The 18,684-nt window shown below is 42.7% G+C and overlaps 3 protein-coding genes across 3 annotated transcripts in view; 1 reads left to right on the top strand and 2 right to left on the bottom strand.

Annotated features, from left to right (window-relative positions):
• The window catches only part of LOC311107249 (MORC family CW-type zinc finger protein 3-like), a gene marked incomplete at its 3' end in the record, with an annotated part of 8,653 nt that extends 579 nt beyond the window's left edge, over window positions 1-8,074 (bottom strand). The window contains exons 1-11 of the mRNA XM_084149731.1: window positions 7,803-8,074; window positions 7,581-7,653; window positions 3,160-3,292; window positions 2,526-2,748; window positions 2,246-2,391; window positions 1,710-1,872; window positions 1,280-1,408; window positions 942-1,061; window positions 598-701; window positions 322-465; window positions 4-114 (exon numbers count right to left, since the gene is read on the bottom strand). Of these exons, the coding sequence (XP_084005857.1) occupies window positions 4-114; window positions 322-465; window positions 598-701; window positions 942-1,061; window positions 1,280-1,408; window positions 1,710-1,872; window positions 2,246-2,391; window positions 2,526-2,748; window positions 3,160-3,292; window positions 7,581-7,653; window positions 7,803-7,841 (1,385 nt within the window). The 5' untranslated portion in view covers window positions 7,842-8,074. The remainder of the gene's footprint in view (window positions 1-3; window positions 115-321; window positions 466-597; window positions 702-941; window positions 1,062-1,279; window positions 1,409-1,709; window positions 1,873-2,245; window positions 2,392-2,525; window positions 2,749-3,159; window positions 3,293-7,580; window positions 7,654-7,802) is intronic.
• The window catches only part of LOC311107599 (monocarboxylate transporter 8-like), a 274,710-nt gene that overhangs the window by 103,508 nt on the left and 152,518 nt on the right, over window positions 1-18,684 (bottom strand). The window lies entirely within an intron of this gene.
• syce3 (synaptonemal complex central element protein 3) lies at window positions 7,215-16,924 on the top strand. The gene is made up of 4 exons (XM_084149872.1): window positions 7,215-7,482; window positions 15,519-15,578; window positions 15,970-16,078; window positions 16,331-16,924. The coding sequence occupies exons 3-4, from the start codon at window positions 15,970-15,972 to the stop codon at window positions 16,483-16,485; spliced, it is 264 nt and encodes an 87-aa protein (XP_084005998.1). The 5' UTR covers window positions 7,215-7,482; window positions 15,519-15,578; the 3' UTR covers window positions 16,486-16,924.

Here is an 18,684-nt window from a genome sequence, read left to right on the forward strand (position 1 = left end):
AGCATGGTGTTGGGGTTCTGGCTGCAGTTCCAGTGTTCTGGAGTAGAGCTGTAATGCCCTTCTGGGACACGCCTCCACTTCAGACAGTCCTCACACTGCAGCCACACTGGACTCCTACACACATGTACAAACACATGCACACACACGGCACATTTTGTTATAGGCACACAAGTTAAACACACACTTTTCATTTCCTCTTACTTCACCACGAGCCATCCATGTTAGCCCAGTACTCGCACTGTGATGTCATGGAAAGTTTTGACACTCTGTACCATTAATCATCCAACATAAGTCAACCTAAAGACAAACATAAAAACTCACTCCTCCACTTCCTCCTCCTCCTCATCCGAATCTTCCTCCTCATTCCTCTTCTCCGCTGCCAGGAACTCTCGTTCTCTCGCCCTTTTCTCCATCATCTCATTCCAGTAGTCGTTGAGCTTCAGCCCCAGGGAAGACAGGGTCAGCCTGTGTTTCAAACCACACAAATACAGCGAGGAGGTTCCCATCCAGAACTAAAAATAGCATGTAAACCTGATAATCTGCTCATCTGATTCATGATAATACAGATTAATTTATGTGTATAAGTGTGTGCTGTACCTGTACTCTTTGGTGTATTCAAAGTCTTGCTTGTTGTGAGCCGGCTTCAGGAAGTTGCACTCAATGACCCCAATAACCCCGACCCCTGCCCTCTGACCTGACGACTGAAACAGGGAGAGGAAGAAAAAAGAAGAAGAGAGAGAAATAGAGGTAAAGGAAAAGTAGAGGGAGAGGTGGAGAGAGAGTGCGGTAAATATAGGAGTGAGAGATTTAGAGGGAGAGGATTGAAGAGAGAGAGCACAGTATTGTCTATAACTATCACACCAAACCCTCATGCAATATGTGTTTGTGGCCCCAGCTGTTGACAGATAAACTCAACATTACAGTCTTTAATTAATCTGTACCTTGATCTGGTAGCCAACTTTCTCATAGGACTTGATGAGGCGGTTCTTGTGGTACATCATGATACCATAGTGGTCTTTGTTTTTACGGTTGAACCCAAAGGTGACCTTAACCCTGTCTTTCTGATTGAAATGGTTAAGGTTAAGTTACGTTTTCTGGGCATACACCGAGACTGAAGCCTGTACAAGTGACCACAGTACTTCGCATCGTCGATATGTAAGTTAAGTTAGCTTAAGGTTGAGGTTAGGTTCTATTACTTACATAAGACTTTGATAAACACAAGATTCGTTTTGGGATAGAAATGATTGGACAAACAGATTCTAGTGCTACAGAAGGATACATTGAATTGGGGTTTATAAACGTCGTTCTCGATCTGCGACAGGCTCTTGGCAACCAGCTTGGTCTGAACCTTCTTCTGTCGCAGGATGATCTGAGTCCGAGGCTTCAGGTACAAGATGCTGAGGTAGGCCTGTGTGGAAAGTGAGAGAGTGTGACAGAAAGAAAAGGTGTGAATGAATGATACTTTATAGACGTGTGAGGAGGGGACTTCCTGTTCAGAATCCTATTCAAACCATCAAACCTTCTCACCTTCCTTTATCACCCTGTATGGCTATGCTACATTCAAGGTCACAATCTTCTGGTGAATAGAGTTGCAAAGTGACTGAAAAGTTGACAATTTACTTTCTCTTAACCATCCTAACCTGTCTCTCATCACTCACTCATTGTAACACCTAACTCCATCCACTAATCTTTTTTTTTGTATCACTCACTCTCAGGGAATAGTCCATCTCTGGGATAGTGTGGTCAGTCCTCTGCGGTCCAGGGAAGCTCTTCTTCTTGCCTCTAGTCTTGGTCTCCTCTGAGTGGATCTCTGGCATCCGGATGTCAAACTCATCTGTCTCAAAATCCAGCTCCGGCTTACCATCTTTGTTCCTGTATGTGATATTGTAGAACTCATTACTCATGTCAGCTTCCTTCTTCATAGAATGATAAAATACTTATCTGCAATTCATCTTTAATTACTGATCCCTTCTGCTTTCAGAGATGATACCCAATACTGTGTCATTACAAAAAAATAAGCAGAATGTGTGTGTAACAGTTTTGCTTCCGCCCCTCTTCTCGCCCTAACCTGGGCTTGGAGCGGTCACCCTCAGAGCATCATTACCCATTGCTCCACAAAAGCTGCAAGGGAAACAACTACTCCAAGGTCTCAGAGCGAGTGATGTCACCGATGGAAACGCTACTAGCGCGCACCGCTAACTATCTAGCCATTTCACACCTGTTACATGGGTGTGTGCATCCTGACCTGCGTATGTTCCAGATGAGGATCTTGGTGCCCTTCTTGGAGAGGATGGAGTCAAAGTGCTTCAGCAGCTCCTGCTGGGTGTGGATCAGAGAGTGGGTCAGGATGGCATTCAGACTGGCCTCAGAGTCCTCAGTCACTACCAGCACCTGTAAGACATAGTTAAGGAGAGCAACCAGGATGCACACACAGGCAAGCACACGGACGCACACACACACTTTTTCACATACACACATTCTCTCTCTCTCTCTCTCTCTCTCTCTCTGTGTGTGTGTGTAAGGATATTGGTCTGTTGGTTGAAGGGCACTATGGGGACGATGACAGCCTGTGCCTTTATAGCCTGTAGGTAGCTCTGAGACAGCATGCCGACAGTCAGACAGCCTCCGTTCTTAGTGAAGATCAGAGCGTCACGACCCAGACGCATGGAGCCAGACTTAAAGCCGTTTCCATAGACACCGATGGCCAGGTGGCTGCCCTTACCAGAACCTTTCTCTGTGAAACCAAAACTGAACAGACAAAGAGAAAGAGTGGGGTGAGATTGCAACGTTAGTTGGAGAGGTGTGTCTGTATTGGTGTGCAGAAAGATAGTTTGTGTGTAGGATGTGTGTGTGTGTGTGTGTATGTGTGTGAGGAGAAAGAGAATGACTGTGTGTGTGTTCACATGTGTTTATGTGAGAGAGAGAGAGAGGGAGAGTAGGCGTGAGTGAGAGAAAAGAAGGGTGTGAAAAAAGACAAAATGGACCGCTATGTGTTAGTAACTCATCTCTGTGGTTTATGTATGGTTATTACAGTATAACAGTTCACATAGCAGTGTGTGTGTGTGTGTGTGTATGTGTGTAGAGGCTGCAACATGGATGATCAAACAGCAGTGTGTGTGTGTGTGTAGCCAACCGTACATATGTGTGTGTGTTTCTCACCTGAGCATCTTGTGCAGTTTGCTGGGGGTCATACCGCTGCCGTTGTCAGTGAAGGCCAGACAAAGCTGCTGCTGCTCCTCCACCACATCTATCCAGATCTGCCTGGCTGTCACGCCCGGGTCTGATGCATTATCTACACAGCACAAAGTCACTCAGTCAATCAATCATTAAATGCATCTATAAAGCCCTTTCTACATGAAAAACTGTTGTAGAACAAGTTGTAAAAGTCACACAGTGCTTCACAGTAACGCTGTCTAGACATGGGTGTACTGTAATTATTAAAATCAGTTCACCAACTTATCCTGAAGCATGGGTGTGCATTATGTAAAAGTGTTGCAGGACCCAGTTTAGGAAACCCTTCTGGATAGTATAGCCTATCAGATGGTGTGAAGTAGGTGAACTGCTATCTATTCTATTCTTAAAAGGCCCTGTGCAGTCAAAATTATATTTTTCCTGTGTTTTATATCATATTGTACAACAGCTAATGAAACTAACACTGTAAAAGTGTTAACAAATTTGATCAGTGTTATTTCTTGATAGTTGCTGGTCGAAAATACAATCTACACAGGACCTTCTAATCAGCAAGTTTGTATGGGTGGGAGTTTCGGCTTTCCATGGTGACATATAGGAATAAGCTGGAATCATATTACACAGGCTTCAACGCCCGCCGCATGTGGCAGGGGCTAGTCCATTACGGATTAAAAAGGAAGATCCAACCATGATCTGCCCAACGATGCCTCTTACCAGACGAACTCAATGCATTTTATGCACGCTTTGACAACAACATTGTGTGAGGGCCGTCACCGACCCAGAGGATTGAGTGATCTCACTCTCCGAGGCAGACGTGAGAAAGGTCTTTAAATCAGGTCAACACCCGCAAGGCCCGGCGGTATTCCAGGGCGTGTTCTCAGAGCATGCGTGGAACAGCTGGCAGGCATATTCACTGTCATTTTCAACCTCTCCTTGTCCCAGTCTGTAATCCCCACGTTTTAAGATGACCACCATCATTCCTTTCCCCAAGAACTCTAAGGCTTAATGCCACAATGACTACATTTCTGTAATCAGGAAGTGCTTTGAGAGGCTGGTTATGGCACACATTACCTCCATCATCCCAGACACCCTAGACCCACTCCAATTTGAATACTGCCCCAACAGATCCATAGATGACGCAATCTCAATTGCTTTCCACACTGCCCTCACCCACCTAGATAAGAGGAATACCTACAGTATGTGAGAATGCTGTTCATTGACTACAGCTCAGCATTCAACACCATTGTCCCCTCCAAGCTTGTCACCAAGCTTAGGACTCTGGGTCTGAACACCTCCCTCTGCAACTGGATCCTGGACTTCTTGACGGGTCGATCCCAGGTGGTGAGAGTAGGCAACATCACCTCTGCCACGCTGACCCTCAACACAGGGGTGTGTGCTTAGTCCCCTCCTGTATTTGCTGTAACCCACGACTGCAACACCATCATCAACTTTGCTGACAACACAATGGTGGTAGGCCTGATCACCGGCGACGATGAGACAGCCTATAGGGAGGAGGTCAGTGACCTGGCAGTGTGGTGCCGGAGCAACAACCTCTCCCTCAACATCAGCAAGACCAAGGAGCTGATCGTAGACTACAGGAAACGGGCAGGTCGAGAGCTTCAAAGTCCTCGGTGTCCAAATCACTAAAGACTTAAAATGGTCCAAACACACACACGCAGTCGTGAAGAAGGCGCGACAGTGCCTCTTCCCCCTCAGGAAGTTGAAAAAGTTTGGCATGGGCCCTCAAATCCTGAAAAGGTTCTACAGCTGTACCATTGAGAGAATATTGACTGGCTGCATCACTGCCTGGTATGGCAATAGCACCGCCCTCGATTGCATGGTGCTACAGAGGGTGGTGCGGACAGCCCAGTACATCACTGGGGCCGAGCTCCCTGCCATCCAAGACATCTATATCAGGCGGTGTGGTAGGAAGGCCAGGAAAATCATTAAAGACTCCAACCACACGAACCATAGACTATTCTCTTTGTTTCTGCACGGCAAGCGATACCGGTGCATCAAGTCTGGCACCAACAGGCTCTTGAATAGCTTATATCCCAAGCAATAAGACTGATAAATAGCTAACAAAATAGCTAAGACTGATAAATAGCTAACAAAATAGCTACACAGACTTGCGTTAACCTTGTATCTTTATTGACCTTTTGTTTTTGCACTCTCTATGCACACTCACAGGGCCCTACACAATCACACTCACTCATATTGTGCACATACATTTATACTGATTCTACACACACGTACACCCACTCACATACAAGCTGCTGCTACTCTGTTTATATTATATCCTGTTGCCTATTCACATTTGACATTTAGAAGATGCTCTTATCCAGAGCGACCTACAGGAGCGATTAGGGTTAAGCGCCTTGCTCAAGGGCACATCAACAGATTTTTCACCTAGTCGGCTCGGGGATTCGAACCAGCAACCTTTCGGTTACTGGCCCAATGCTCTTAACCGCTAGGCTACTTGTCGCATAGTCACCTTACCTCCATCACTCCAGTATCCCTGCACATGTAAATATGGTATTGGAACTGACCCTGTATATAGTATGCTTACTTACTTATTGTGTTCTTCATATTTCTTCTTATTTCTCGTGTTTTTTTTCTTCTTCTAGTATTACATTGTTATTGATTATTGCATTGTTGGGTTTTGAGTTTGCAAGAAATGCATTTCACTGTACTTGAAACATCACCATGCGGTAAATTGGTTAATAGACCAATAACAAAGAGAGCTCCAAACCTCTCTGCCAATAACAGTTAGTTCAGTTCTCTCCCCACTCAGACCACTCCCAGACAGTCCTTGCAAAATTCTTGCTTGAGAAATAGTTTTTTGCTAAAAAGCTATTTTTGCCCATTTGAATGGAAATCTGTTACAGTAAGGTACTTAATTGTTACCCAGAAATGATTTGATATTGATATAAAACAGCTGCATTGGGCCTTTAATCAAAGTTACAACACAATGGGCTTGTTTTGAGTGGACGAGTGAAGTCGGGGGAGGTGCATCTGGGACAGCCTAAAGTCGGACAAGGATGTGGTTTTGCAACAGGAAGGCTCGGTGCAACATGGCAGTGTTGCTGTGGTTTCTAAAAGCTTCTTTGTAATGTCAAAATAAACACGTCACCAATCCCCATATCACACACTCAAAAGCAGTAAATATAGGTGTGTACATTGTACTATAAATTGGTGAAAGAGAGCCTCAAATATCACATTCAACTATACATGAATCGTAGCAAAGTTAGTTCCTGTTTTAGTCACTTCTTTGGTCACGTTTGTGTGGGTCAAACAAAAACACCCTAATGATTAGTTGACAATTGCCTCCCACAATTCAGGTGATGGCTGCAGGATGAAGTTGGTTAAGAGCAACTGCAGAAATTTGCAGGCGACTGCAGACAAAACTTCATGACCATTGATCACATGGTTTTTGTCAAGTCCATGCAGTCATCATGTAGGTACAAGTCAGACTATTTGTATCCCCATAATGCAACACACTTTGGAAGGTAGTGACCATCGCCTTGACAAAAGTGATTTGCTCAAAACACACCCTTGACAAAATTGATTTGCTCAAAACACACCCAGTATGTATATTCAGTGCTTGACTAAAATAGGTGCAGGTACACATGTTGGGTGCCGGTACTGTTTATATTCAGGTGCAGGAGCTCCACAATACTTTTGAGCTAATATTCTAAGGCGACCAGCTCAAGCAGTAGAACATTTGAGATGCTGGTACTCAGCTACGGTGACTTCCTGCCCAAGTCAAGCACTGCGTTGCTTAACCAAATGCAAGTCTCCAGGGTGCACCGCACTCGGGTTATTCCAAGTATGCAAATCGCAGGCTACTACAAATTTGAAGGTGACCAACAGACAATGCACACGGCACGAACCAACTGGTCTATTCCAACCAATGATCATGCACAGAGTGGAGCCTTCTCAGCGCTGATTGGTTGAAACATATCTACCGAATTTAGATAAAAAACAGACATGAATATAAAACATATTTTACGCACATTGCAAGTGGTGTTACTGCGTTGATGAAAATATTTTATGCATGCCTGACGTCATGTCAAAGTTACTGTATGCAGAACTTTTTCTCCTCTGTAAGTTATGGCACTTCACTTGATTATATTTACATTTTATAACTTAAGTATAACTAAAGTTAAGTATATGTGACACATATTGCGATGAGAAATTAACAGGTGGATGACAGACTGTCGATGAAGAGAGCTCACCACAGACCCAGACAAGGCGTCTATTGTATTTTATTACGCGGAAGCCATGCCACCAGTAAGTTTTTACACACAAACATTTGCAACGTTCCTGTCTTCAGCAGAAGGGGAAATGAAAACACAGAAAGTATCAAAATGAAAGTTTTCTGTTGTTACCTATTAGTTCTGCAACTGCGCTGAAAGGCCACGTATGACTTGTTGAATTACTATTCAGGAAGGACGGACTCATCTGCAAAAAAACAACTTCGATATTTAGTATTTTCCTTTATAATAAAAACAAAACGTCAACAACCTATCTAGCCTATAAGAACGAATACAAATGCAATAGCTTATAACCCGTTTTCTGTACAGTAAATAACTTATTTTAAAAATACATACGGAACTGAGACGAATCCCATGCTCGCTAAGCCTCGCCATGTTTTACAGTTAAAGCCACTTGCAGGCCAACGACACCGACGTCAAAGACAGTACAGAGTTTAAACTCTGTGACCTACGTAGAGACAGGCGGCGCGCAAAGGTCTGTCTTGCCGCATTCACGTACTAGTCGGAACTCTGAAATGTCCGACTTGCTAACTGGTTGTAGCTAGTTATACAAGTGCCGCGTTCAACCAGATAGCAAGTCGGAAATGCCAGTTTCCTAGTTCCGACTAGTACATACACGCGGCATCTGTTCAGGCCACCCGGGGCTGAACAGATGCAAAGTCATAAACCCCGCCCATTTCTATTTTTTTAAATTATTTTTTTATTTTGAACAAACCCCTAACCGTAACCACACTGCTAACCCCCGGGGGACTTCCAAGGTGGTGCACCTGCTATTCTGGTGTTTTAGACCTATGGTTTCAAATTACAGAGAAGCCTTCGGTGGCCGCCGTTTCGCAGAATAACAACTTCTATCGACAATGAGTGCCAAAGTAGTAAGTGCTGCTGTGGTCTAAAACTGCTGTGGTCTAAAACTCATAGCACAATACGAACCTAGTGCGCACATAACTAGCTTATTTATCTGCCTTTTTTAAAATAGAGGTGAGTTTGGTTCGGACAAACAAAAGCAGGGCTGTGTGTTCTTGTCTAGTGCACATTGAACCTTCACCTTGATCTTATCTCCTGGGTATTGAAACAGACCACAGAATGTTGCACCATTCAGCCATACAAACAACTTCCTCTAGTCCAGGCCATTTACATTTTAGTCATTTAGCAGACGCTCTTATCCAGAGCGACTTACAGTTAGTGAGTGCATTATTATTTTTTTCATACTGGCCCACGTGGGAAACGAACCCACAACCCTGGCGTTGCAAGCGCCATGCTCTACCAACTGAGCTACACGGAGGGTTGTGATTCACATAATAATAATAATAATAATAATAATAATAATAATAATAATAATAATAATAATAATAATAATAATAATAATAATAATAATAATAATAAAGTGGGCCTATAGGACCCCCAGGGGCCTCAGATAACTTTCAGAGGGTCCTTGAAAAAGCAGGGTCTCTGGATAAAACGATCACATCGAAAATAATAGCAGCAAGGCCTAAATATGTCACATTTAATGGAATAACTGTTCGACAGACATTAAAACATTGGGCAATTTCATATACAGTGCATTCGGAAAGTATTCAGACCCCTTCCCTTTTTCCACATTTTGTTACAGTACAGCCTTATTCTAAAATTGATTAAATAAACGTTTTTCCTCATCAATCTACACACAATACCCCATAATGACAAAGCGAAAACAGGTTGTCGATTTTTTTGTTGTTGCAAATTTATAAAAAACAGAAATACCTTATATACATAAGTATTCAGACCCTTTGCTATGAGACTCGAAATTGAGCTCAGGTGCATCCTGTTTCCATTGATCATCCTTGAGATGTGTCTCCAACTTGATTGGAGTCCACCTGTGGTAAATTCAATTGATTGGACATGATTTGTAAAGGCACACACCTGTCTATATAAGCTCCCACAGTTGACAGTGCATGTCAGAGCAAAAACCAAGCCATGAGGTCCAAGAAATTGTCCATAGAGTTCAGAGACAGGATTGTGTCAAGGCACAGATCTGGGGAAGGGTACCAAAACATTTCTGCAGCATTGAAGGTCCCCAAGAACACCGTGGCCTCCATCATTCTTAAATGGAAGAAGTTTGGAACCACCAAGAGACTCTTCCTAGAGCTGGCAGCCCAGCCAAACTGAGCAATCGGGGGAGAAGGGCCTTGGTCAGGGAGGTGACCAAGAACCTGATGGTCACTCTGACAGAGCTCCAGAGTTCCTCTGTGGAGATGGGAGAACCTTCCAGAAGGACAACCATCTCTGCAGCACTCCACCAATCAGGCCTTTATGGTAGAGTGGCCAGACGGAAGCCACTCCTCAGTAAAAGGCACATGACAGCCCACTTTGAGATTGCCGAAAGGCACCTAAAGGACTCAGACCATGAGAAACAAGATTCTCTGGTCTGATGAAACCAAGATTGAACTCTTTGGCCTGAATGCCAAGCGTCACGTCTGGAGGAAACCTGGCACCATCCCTACGGTGAAGCATGGTGGTGGCAGCATCATGCTGTGGGGATGTTTTTCGGCAGCAGGGACTGGGAGACTAGTCAGGATCGAGGAAAAGATGAACGGAGCAAAGTACAGAGAGATCCTTGATGAAAACCTGCTCCAGAGCGCTCAGGACCTCAGACTGGGGTGAAGGTTCACCTTCCAACAGGACAACGACCCTAAGCACTCAGCCAAGACAACGCAGGAGTGGCTTTGGGACAAGTCTCTGAATGTCCTTGAGTGGCCCAGCCAGAGCCCGGACTTGAACCCGATCTTACATCTCTGGAGAGACCTGAAAATAGCTGTGCAGCAACGCTCCCCATCCAACCTGACAGAGAAGAATGGGAGAAACTCCCCAAATAAGGTGTGCCAAGCTTGTAGCGTTATACCCAAGACTCAAGGCTGTAATCGCTGCCAATGGTGCTTCAATAAAGTACTGAGTAAAGGGTCTGGATACTTATGTAAATGTGATATTTCCGTCGTTTTTCTAAAAACCTGTTTTTGCTTTATCATTATGGGGTATTGTGTGTAGATTGATGAGGAAAAAAATACAATTTAATCAATTTTAGAATAAGGCTGTAGCGTAACAAAATGTGGAAAAAGTCAGGGGGTCTGAGTACTTTCCGAACGCACTTTACAAGTTGTTCCATGTTATTTCAGCAAGCCATGACACCCACTATCAGATTGTTCTGAAATTGTTTCTGTAGTTAGAAACAGGTAAGATTGGCATTCCTGAAACATTATTTTGTTGAAATGTAATTTGATCTTGGAGAAATTAAGCTATTTGATTGCACCGAAATTGGCCATTTAAATTTATAGGATTCAGATAATATTCAATAAATATAGCACCAACGTCCAATTTGGACCAAACTTCTTCCTACCAATGAGTATGAGGAATCCCCCAAAAACGGTCAAAAGCCACCCACGGACCCCCACACCCCATGCCAATCCAACCCCAACAACCAGTATACAGTATCAGTTCTCTATGTTTGAGAAGTAGTATGAAGCTGCGGCTTGGAGTATTGCTTCTCCATACTATGTAATGTATTACCCTGTGAACCTGGTAATGTTTTTTTCAATAAGTAATTGAAGTCACTTGCTTTATTTACCATAAAGTAGTGTGAAAGTACCATGTTTTGACCACTAGATGCCGCTGTTCCTGCTATATCACCACACCATAGGATCCAAGGTTCTAACGATGAATTTAGCCTTAAGATTATGCTTTTGGGAAACCGGGCCCTGGTCTCTTGTATTTATTAAATACATCACAACATTTCCTTTGCAACTTTGGGTAGAAAACCAATAGATTTGGTCACCCACACAATTCAAGCCAGTCCTCCATGAAAGCAATGCAGTTTGTCCTTAGATTTGGTCATCCTCACAATTCAAGCCAGTCCTCCATGAAAGCAATTCAGTTTGTCCTTCTTTTATGCTTTATCTGTGGTTTATTCCCTTCAAAAAAGTCTGGATTAGTTACTGTTAGATCATTCTTGGTGAACAAGCAAACCACACATTCTTCCCAGTCAAAACAGTTTGAGCATATATTATGACGACATATGACGCTTTTGTTAGTTTTGGTGTTCGGCAGGGCTTTTTCGGCTGTTCGCTTACACCATTTTTTTTGCTGGGGCAAGTCGAAGTTCGGTAGCCGAAGTCTACTACCCTTCGTTGCTGATTGGTCAACAGTACTACTCCTAGTAGTGGACGGGATTCTTCAATTAAGTGTTTGTTGTCATTCAATGAGAGACGACTAGTTTTCATGCACATTTTTTCACTTGAGAAGTACTGCACAAAACACCTTAGTTAGATGTAAAATTGCATGACTAAGACCTCCTCTGCATTAATGAAAGATTTCTTGATTTTTAGGAAGTGTACTGTATACTGGCTACGTTTTGCTACAGCGTCTCAATAGGGACAAACAGTAATATTGCTGTTTTTTTTCTTGTTTTTCAAGCGAAGGTCTTTTAAGGGAGTATGTGAGGCACAGACATTCGCTTTGCCTAGCCGAGTTCTGCTAGGAGGAAACAGAACCTAGTATGCCGGCGGCTTTAGGTTACAGCAGTTCTAATGGTTTCAATGTTATGGTCTCAAATGGTATTCAATGGTAAAAGTTCCAAACACACACTGTATAGTGTTTTGCAATGGTAAGGGTGTTGGGTTCTATTAGGGTTGTCACAACATTTTAGTCCCTAGACCATTTTTACATCAAAGTTTTGGGCTTGTAGGAAAAGTCTTCATATGAGAATTGCACCATAGGGATAGCCCTCTCAGAGTGCGGCCACTTGTTGATCTATTTAAGGAGAGTTGGGTTGAAGCAATAGGTTGCTAAGAGAGATAGATAAACTGAATTGCTTTCACGGAGGACTGGCATGAGCTGTGAGGATGACCACACAATCAGTAGCGGGTACAATAAATGGGGAAGCCAGAAAGAAAAGCCATATTACAACCTATTTGTTGTGATAATTACATTGTTTGCTCTAAAACCTGTTTGTTCATATGCCTTGCGACATATAGGCCTAAAGGCCGAGACAAGAAGACACTGGCAGAATAAATTCGACCACCTTTGTTTCATCACAAAACCGGAGAGCAACCTCTGTCTGGTGAAGTCCACAAAGCATATTGCATGTAACTAACAGTTACAGTGCAGTCGGAAAGTATTCAGACCCCTTGACTTTTTCCACATTTTGTTACAGCCTTATTCTAAAATGGATTAAAATGTTATTTTTTTCCATCATCAATTTACACACAATACCCCATAATGACAAAGCAAAAACAGGTGTTTAGAAAAACAAATTAATTTATTAAAAATAAAAAACAGATATTACATTGACATAACTATTCAGACCCTTTACTCAGTACTTTGTTGAAGCACCTTTGGCAGCGATTACAGCCTCGAGTCTTCTTGGGTATGACACTACAAGCTTGGCACACCTGTATTTGGGGAGTTTCTCCCATTCTTCTCTGCAGATCCTCTCAAGCTCTGTCAGGTTTGATGGGGAGCGTCGCTGCACAGCTATTTTCAGGTCTCTCCAGAGATGTTCAATCAAGTTCAAGTCCCGGTCTGGCTGCGCTACTCAACGACATTCAGAGCCACTCCTGCATTGTCTTGGCTGTGTGCTTAGGGTCGTTGTGCTGTTGAAAGGTGAACCTCCACCCCCCCAGTCTGAGGTCCTGAGCGCTCTGGAGCAGGTTTTCATCAAGGATCTCTCTGTACTTTGCTCCGTTCATCTTTCCCTCGATCCTGACTTGTCTCCCAGTCCCTGCTGCTGAAAAACATCCCCACAGCATGATGCTGCCACCATCATGCTTCACCGTAGGGATGGTGCCAGGTTTCCTCCAGACGTGACGCTTGGCATTCAGGCCAAAGAGTTTAATCTTGGTTTCATCAGACCAGATAATCTTGTTTCTCATGGTCAGAGTCCTTTAGGTGGCTTTTGGAAAACTCCAAGTGGGCTGTCATGTGCCTTTTACTGAGGAGTGGCTTCCATCGGGCCACTCTACCATAAAGGCCTGATTGGTGGAGTGCTGCAGAGATGGTTGTCCTTCTGGAAGGTTCTCCCATCTCCACAGAGGAACTCTGGAGCTCTGTCAGAGTGACCATCAGGTTCTTGGTCACCTCCCTGACCAAGGCCCTTCTCCCCCGATTGCTCAGTTTGGCTGGGCTGCCAGCTCTAGGAAGAGTCTCTTGGTGGTTCCAAACTTCTTCCATTTAAGAATGATGGAGGCCACGGTGTTCTTGGGGACCTTCAATGCTGCAGAAATGTTTTGGTACCCTTCCCCAGATCTGTGCCTTGACACAATCCTGTCTCTGAACTCTATGGACAATTTCTTGGACCTCATGGCTTGGTTTTTGCTCTGACATGCACTGTCAACTGTGGGACCTTATATAGAAAGGTGTGTGCCTTTCCAAATCATGTCGAATCAATTGAACTTACCACAAGTGGACTCCAATCAAGCTGTAGAAACGTTTTAACGATGATCAATGGAAACAGGATGCACCTGAGCTCAATTTCGAGTCTCACAGCAAAGGGTCTGAATACATACGTAAATAAGGTATTTCTGTTTTTTATTTGTAATAAATTTGCTAAAATGTCTAGAAACCTTTTTTCGCTTTGTCATTAGTAGAATAAGGCTGTAACGTAACAAAATGTGGGAAAATAATCAGGGTTTGGCAGATGCCAGGAGAACGCTACCTGCCTAAATGCTTAGTGCCAACTGTAAGTTTGGTGGAGGAGGAATAATGGTCTGGGGCTGTTTTTCATGGCTTGGGCTAGGCCCCTTAGTTCCAGTGAAGGGAAATCTTAACGCTACAGCATACAATGACATTCGATATTAATGCCCATGATTTTGGAATGAGGTGTTCGACGAGCAGGTGTCCACATACTTTTGGTCATGTAGTGTATTTTCATAATGAGACAAATCTATTGGTTTTCTACCCAAAGTTGCAAAGGAGCAGAAACAGTGGCATCTAGTGGTCAAAGCCTTGTACTTTCACCCTACTTTATGGTAAATAATGCATTCAACTTCAATTACTAATTTCTCTGAACAAAGGGAAATCTCCAGATTCACAGGGTAATACATTGCATAGTATGGAGAAGCAATACTACAAGCCACAGCTTCATACTACTTCTCAAACATAGAGAGCCAACTGATACTGTATACTGGTTGTTGGGGTGGGATTGGCATGGGGTGTGGGGGTCCATGGGTGATTTTTATATTTTGGGAGGATTCCTTTGTGTCTTACTCAATGGTAGGAAGACATTTGGTCCAAATCAGACGTTGGGTACTATATTCATTGAATATTATCTGAATCCTATAAATTTAAATGGCCAATTTAGGTGCAATCAATTAGCTTAATTTCTCAGATCAAATTATATTGAAACAAAATAATGTTTCAGGAATGCTAATCATATCTGTTCCTAACTACATACATTATTTCAGACAATCTGAGATGGTGGGGGTCGAAATCCTCTTTCTTGTGCTTTTTGAACAACCCGTATAGTACTGAATGAGGAATTTCTTTGGGCTATGATGAGAGATGATCCACTCTCAAATGCCTATCAATTAAAGGCCATTGGCTCCAGCACAGGACAGGCTGGGTTCGATTTGTCTCTGGGAAATTCCATTGTAACGAAATTAAGTTGAGACTCATTTGTCACTTTAAGGTATACCAAACAAAAACCATTAATTTCAAAGTTTAACAAAGCATAGAACTCTATGCACAATGACTACTTTTAACAATTTCCACAGAATACAATTCGAGGGAGATTTTATAGCAATTTTGTTAACAACGTTTTCATATCTGCACAGTTTTTCCAGTAAAATGTATTTTTTTAATGTGTAAATTGTTCGAAGTAATCATTGTGCATAGAGTTGTATGGTTTGTTAGACTTTTAAATCAATGTTGGGTTTTTTGCATACATTTTAAAGCAGAAAGTCGGCGTCTCAGCATAATTCCTTTACCATGGAATTGACGCTATCCCCACTTGCTACACTACTCTCTCTCATTTAATTTCAATTCAATTTACATTTTCTTCATTGGCATGACGAATCTGTTCCTCAGTGCGCAATTTCGGATAACAAACAACCAAGATAAAAGGAAGAGACCGCCAGCTAGAGCATCGTAAGTATTTTTTTTCTTCATTTTTAAATATTCATAAATAAGGTGCTTATTTTGTTAAGGTACTCTACATTGTGTTATTTAAACCAAGATTGATACGACAAGCTTACAGACTTAATTTGTTTGGATAAATTTTAGCAACGGTTTGCAGCCAGCTAGCTAACGTTAGCTAGTTTACTTAGCTAGCTAACGACGTGAACCTGTCAATCAAATGTCACCAAAATAAAACGGATTTGAAAATGTATAAACTACTTTATCCACGTCCATAACTTATATGTATTTATCCCAATCACTTTGGTACGTTCATTAATCATTTACAGTGTGGTTGGAAGCATTAACGTTATTAGTTCACGTTAGTATTTCGAATCTTGATGAGAATATATGGGGTTTGTAGATGGCCGATTCTCCTTCATCCAGCGACCATCAAGAGGACTGGGGAGAAGAGATGATGGAGTTGAACAAGGATTTAGAGAGAATGATTGAAGACGTGGAAAATATATCAGGTATGGTAACTAACTTTATTAAGAGCATCTGTATGATGTACTTACTGTTATTCTGAGATAGAAAATAGTAGCTAAACCCTAACTCTCCACCGCCATTCCATTTACTACCCACCCTTTTTTTTATTACATTTAGAAAAGTGAATTACACACATCCATTAAATCTAAATTCTGCCTTGTGTTTTAAATCATACTCAGTACAGCCCACTACTGACACCAACAGCCCTGTCCTTCATCTCCCCTTTGGTTTCCCAGTACAGCTGACGTGGATGGCCTATGACATGGTGGTGCAGCGGACCAGTCCTGATCTGGGGGACTCCCTACAGCGGCTGGAGGAAGAGTTCCTCCGCTGCAGGGCTGTCATCTGTGGCTCCCCTGGGGAACAGGAGCTGAACCAGGGGATGGGATAGGAACTGGGACAGGGGCTGAACCAAGTGATGGGGATGGAGTGTCCCAGACCTGTACATACCACCTCCATCTCACTGACAGAAATGTGATTGGCTGTGATTCACCGGGAATGTCTGATGTTCTGAAATTGACCTTAATCCAAAGATAGTAGCCTGTGCCCTGTATGCTTGTCTACAATGTTGGTTATATGTAGACTAGAGTCCCATATCTGCAGCCTCTCTCTTTGACAGAAGCAGAAGCCACAGGAGATAGATGATTGAGATAGATGACTCCTGCCCCACACTGCATGCTGTCTAAACTGAGCAGCAGGCTGTTATATGTAGATTATGGTTGTTTGTTATGTACCTGAAGACAGGGTGTTCAATTAACTTTAGTGTTGTGTTATGAATTTGTGGTTTGCCTGTTTGGTCAAATAATAAGATAAAACTTGAATCGAGAATATTGACTGTTGGCTTGTTTATTGGGATGCCAAAAGGAGTTGGTAAAATGTGCATACACATGTTGACATTTTACATCTTGATAGTCACATCCTAGTCATACCCCCAGCAGTCATGGTACTGTAGCGTTGTACTTAAAGACTTTAGAAACTGTAAGCCTTATCTCATTCTTCAGAGTAGTATTTACACTGAACAAAAATATTAACTTAACATGCAACAGTTGCAAAGAATTTACTAAATTACAGTTCATATAAGGAGATCAGTCAATTTAAATAAATTCATTAGGCCCTACTCTATTGATTTCACATGACTGGGAATACAGATATGCATCTGTTGGTCACAGATACCTTAAATGTAGGAGCGTGGATTAGAAAACCTGTCAGTATCTGGTGTGACCACCATTTGCCTCATGCAGCGCAACACATCTCCTTCGCATAGAGTTGATCAGGCTGTTGATTGTGGCCTGTGGAATGTAGTCCCACTCCTCGTCAATCAGTACGTTTACATGTACACTAATAATTAGATAAACGGATTATGGCAGTAGGCAGATTATGAAAAGATAAACAATGTGCTCGACTCCACTTTATATCCAGGCTCTGTCGTAGCCGGCCACGACCGGGAGACCCATGGGGCGGCGCACAATTGGCCCAGCGTCGTCCAGGGTAGGGGAGGGAATTGCAGGCAGGGATGTAGAGCATGGCGTTTGCAACGCCAGGGTTGTGGGTTCGATTCCCACGGGGGGCCAGTATGAAAAAAGATTAATAATAATAATAATAATGTAAGTCGCTCTGGATAAGAGCGTCTGATAAATGACTAAAATGTAAATGTATATCAACTTAAATCAGGTGCTGGATCCTGGTATATAATCCAAAGAACAGTAATGGGACAGCGCTCCGGTAAATACACTTAAATTGACACATTTTTATTGTCGCACGAACGTTTCGGGTATGAGCCCTTCTTCAGTGTGCAAGGCAATGTCAATCAATGTCACAACAAGAACTCACACCGGTGGGCATAATTCTAAATTCCCAGTCAGTATTGGCCCAATCAAGAGATCCCAGCAGAGAGAGCTGTGGGGGAAACATGACAATCTAATAAAGATACATAGACACACAATACAATTACATTAAGATGCCATTACCAAGGTGTTTGGCCTATTATATTATATAGCATACTATAATAGCATACTACAAACAACAAGAAAAATAACATTCCTCATTAAGGCCTGCTGGGGCTATCCAATATGTCTCTCTTTGGAGAAGTAATTTATCCCTATCTCCTCCCCTACCTGGCCTTCACCAATTCAATGCCCATATAACGTAGGCAGATTATGCAATAGTCATTTAAATACCTTACTCTGTTTATCTTAATCGGCGTAAGGTCAAAATCGAAGTAAGCATATGCCGATTAAAACAACTGGTTTTCTGAGCAATCGTTCGAATTATTAGGACATGTAAACACCTTAATCAGCGTTCCAGCTGTGTATTTGATCTGCGCATGTGTAAGCACCAGCTGAGCGAGCGTCCCGTATTAGTGCGAGTGAAGTGAGTTCGGAACAACTGAATGTAGCATAGTAGAACTAGTTTTCACATACAAACGTTATGTCCGAACTCAGAATCAAATATGCTTACCAAAAATAACGTGTTCGCTGTGGTAGAACGTTTATTTTGATTGGCGATTTTCTCCATTTATCAGAGTGCCATCAGGTAGCCTGACTTCAGATGTGACCATGTAAACAGGATTATTAAGGGAATCGTTCTTCTT

Source organism: Coregonus lavaretus, assembly GCF_964263955.1.
Source record: "Coregonus lavaretus genome assembly, chromosome: 32".
Taxonomy (NCBI): Eukaryota; Metazoa; Chordata; class Actinopteri; order Salmoniformes; family Salmonidae; genus Coregonus; species Coregonus lavaretus.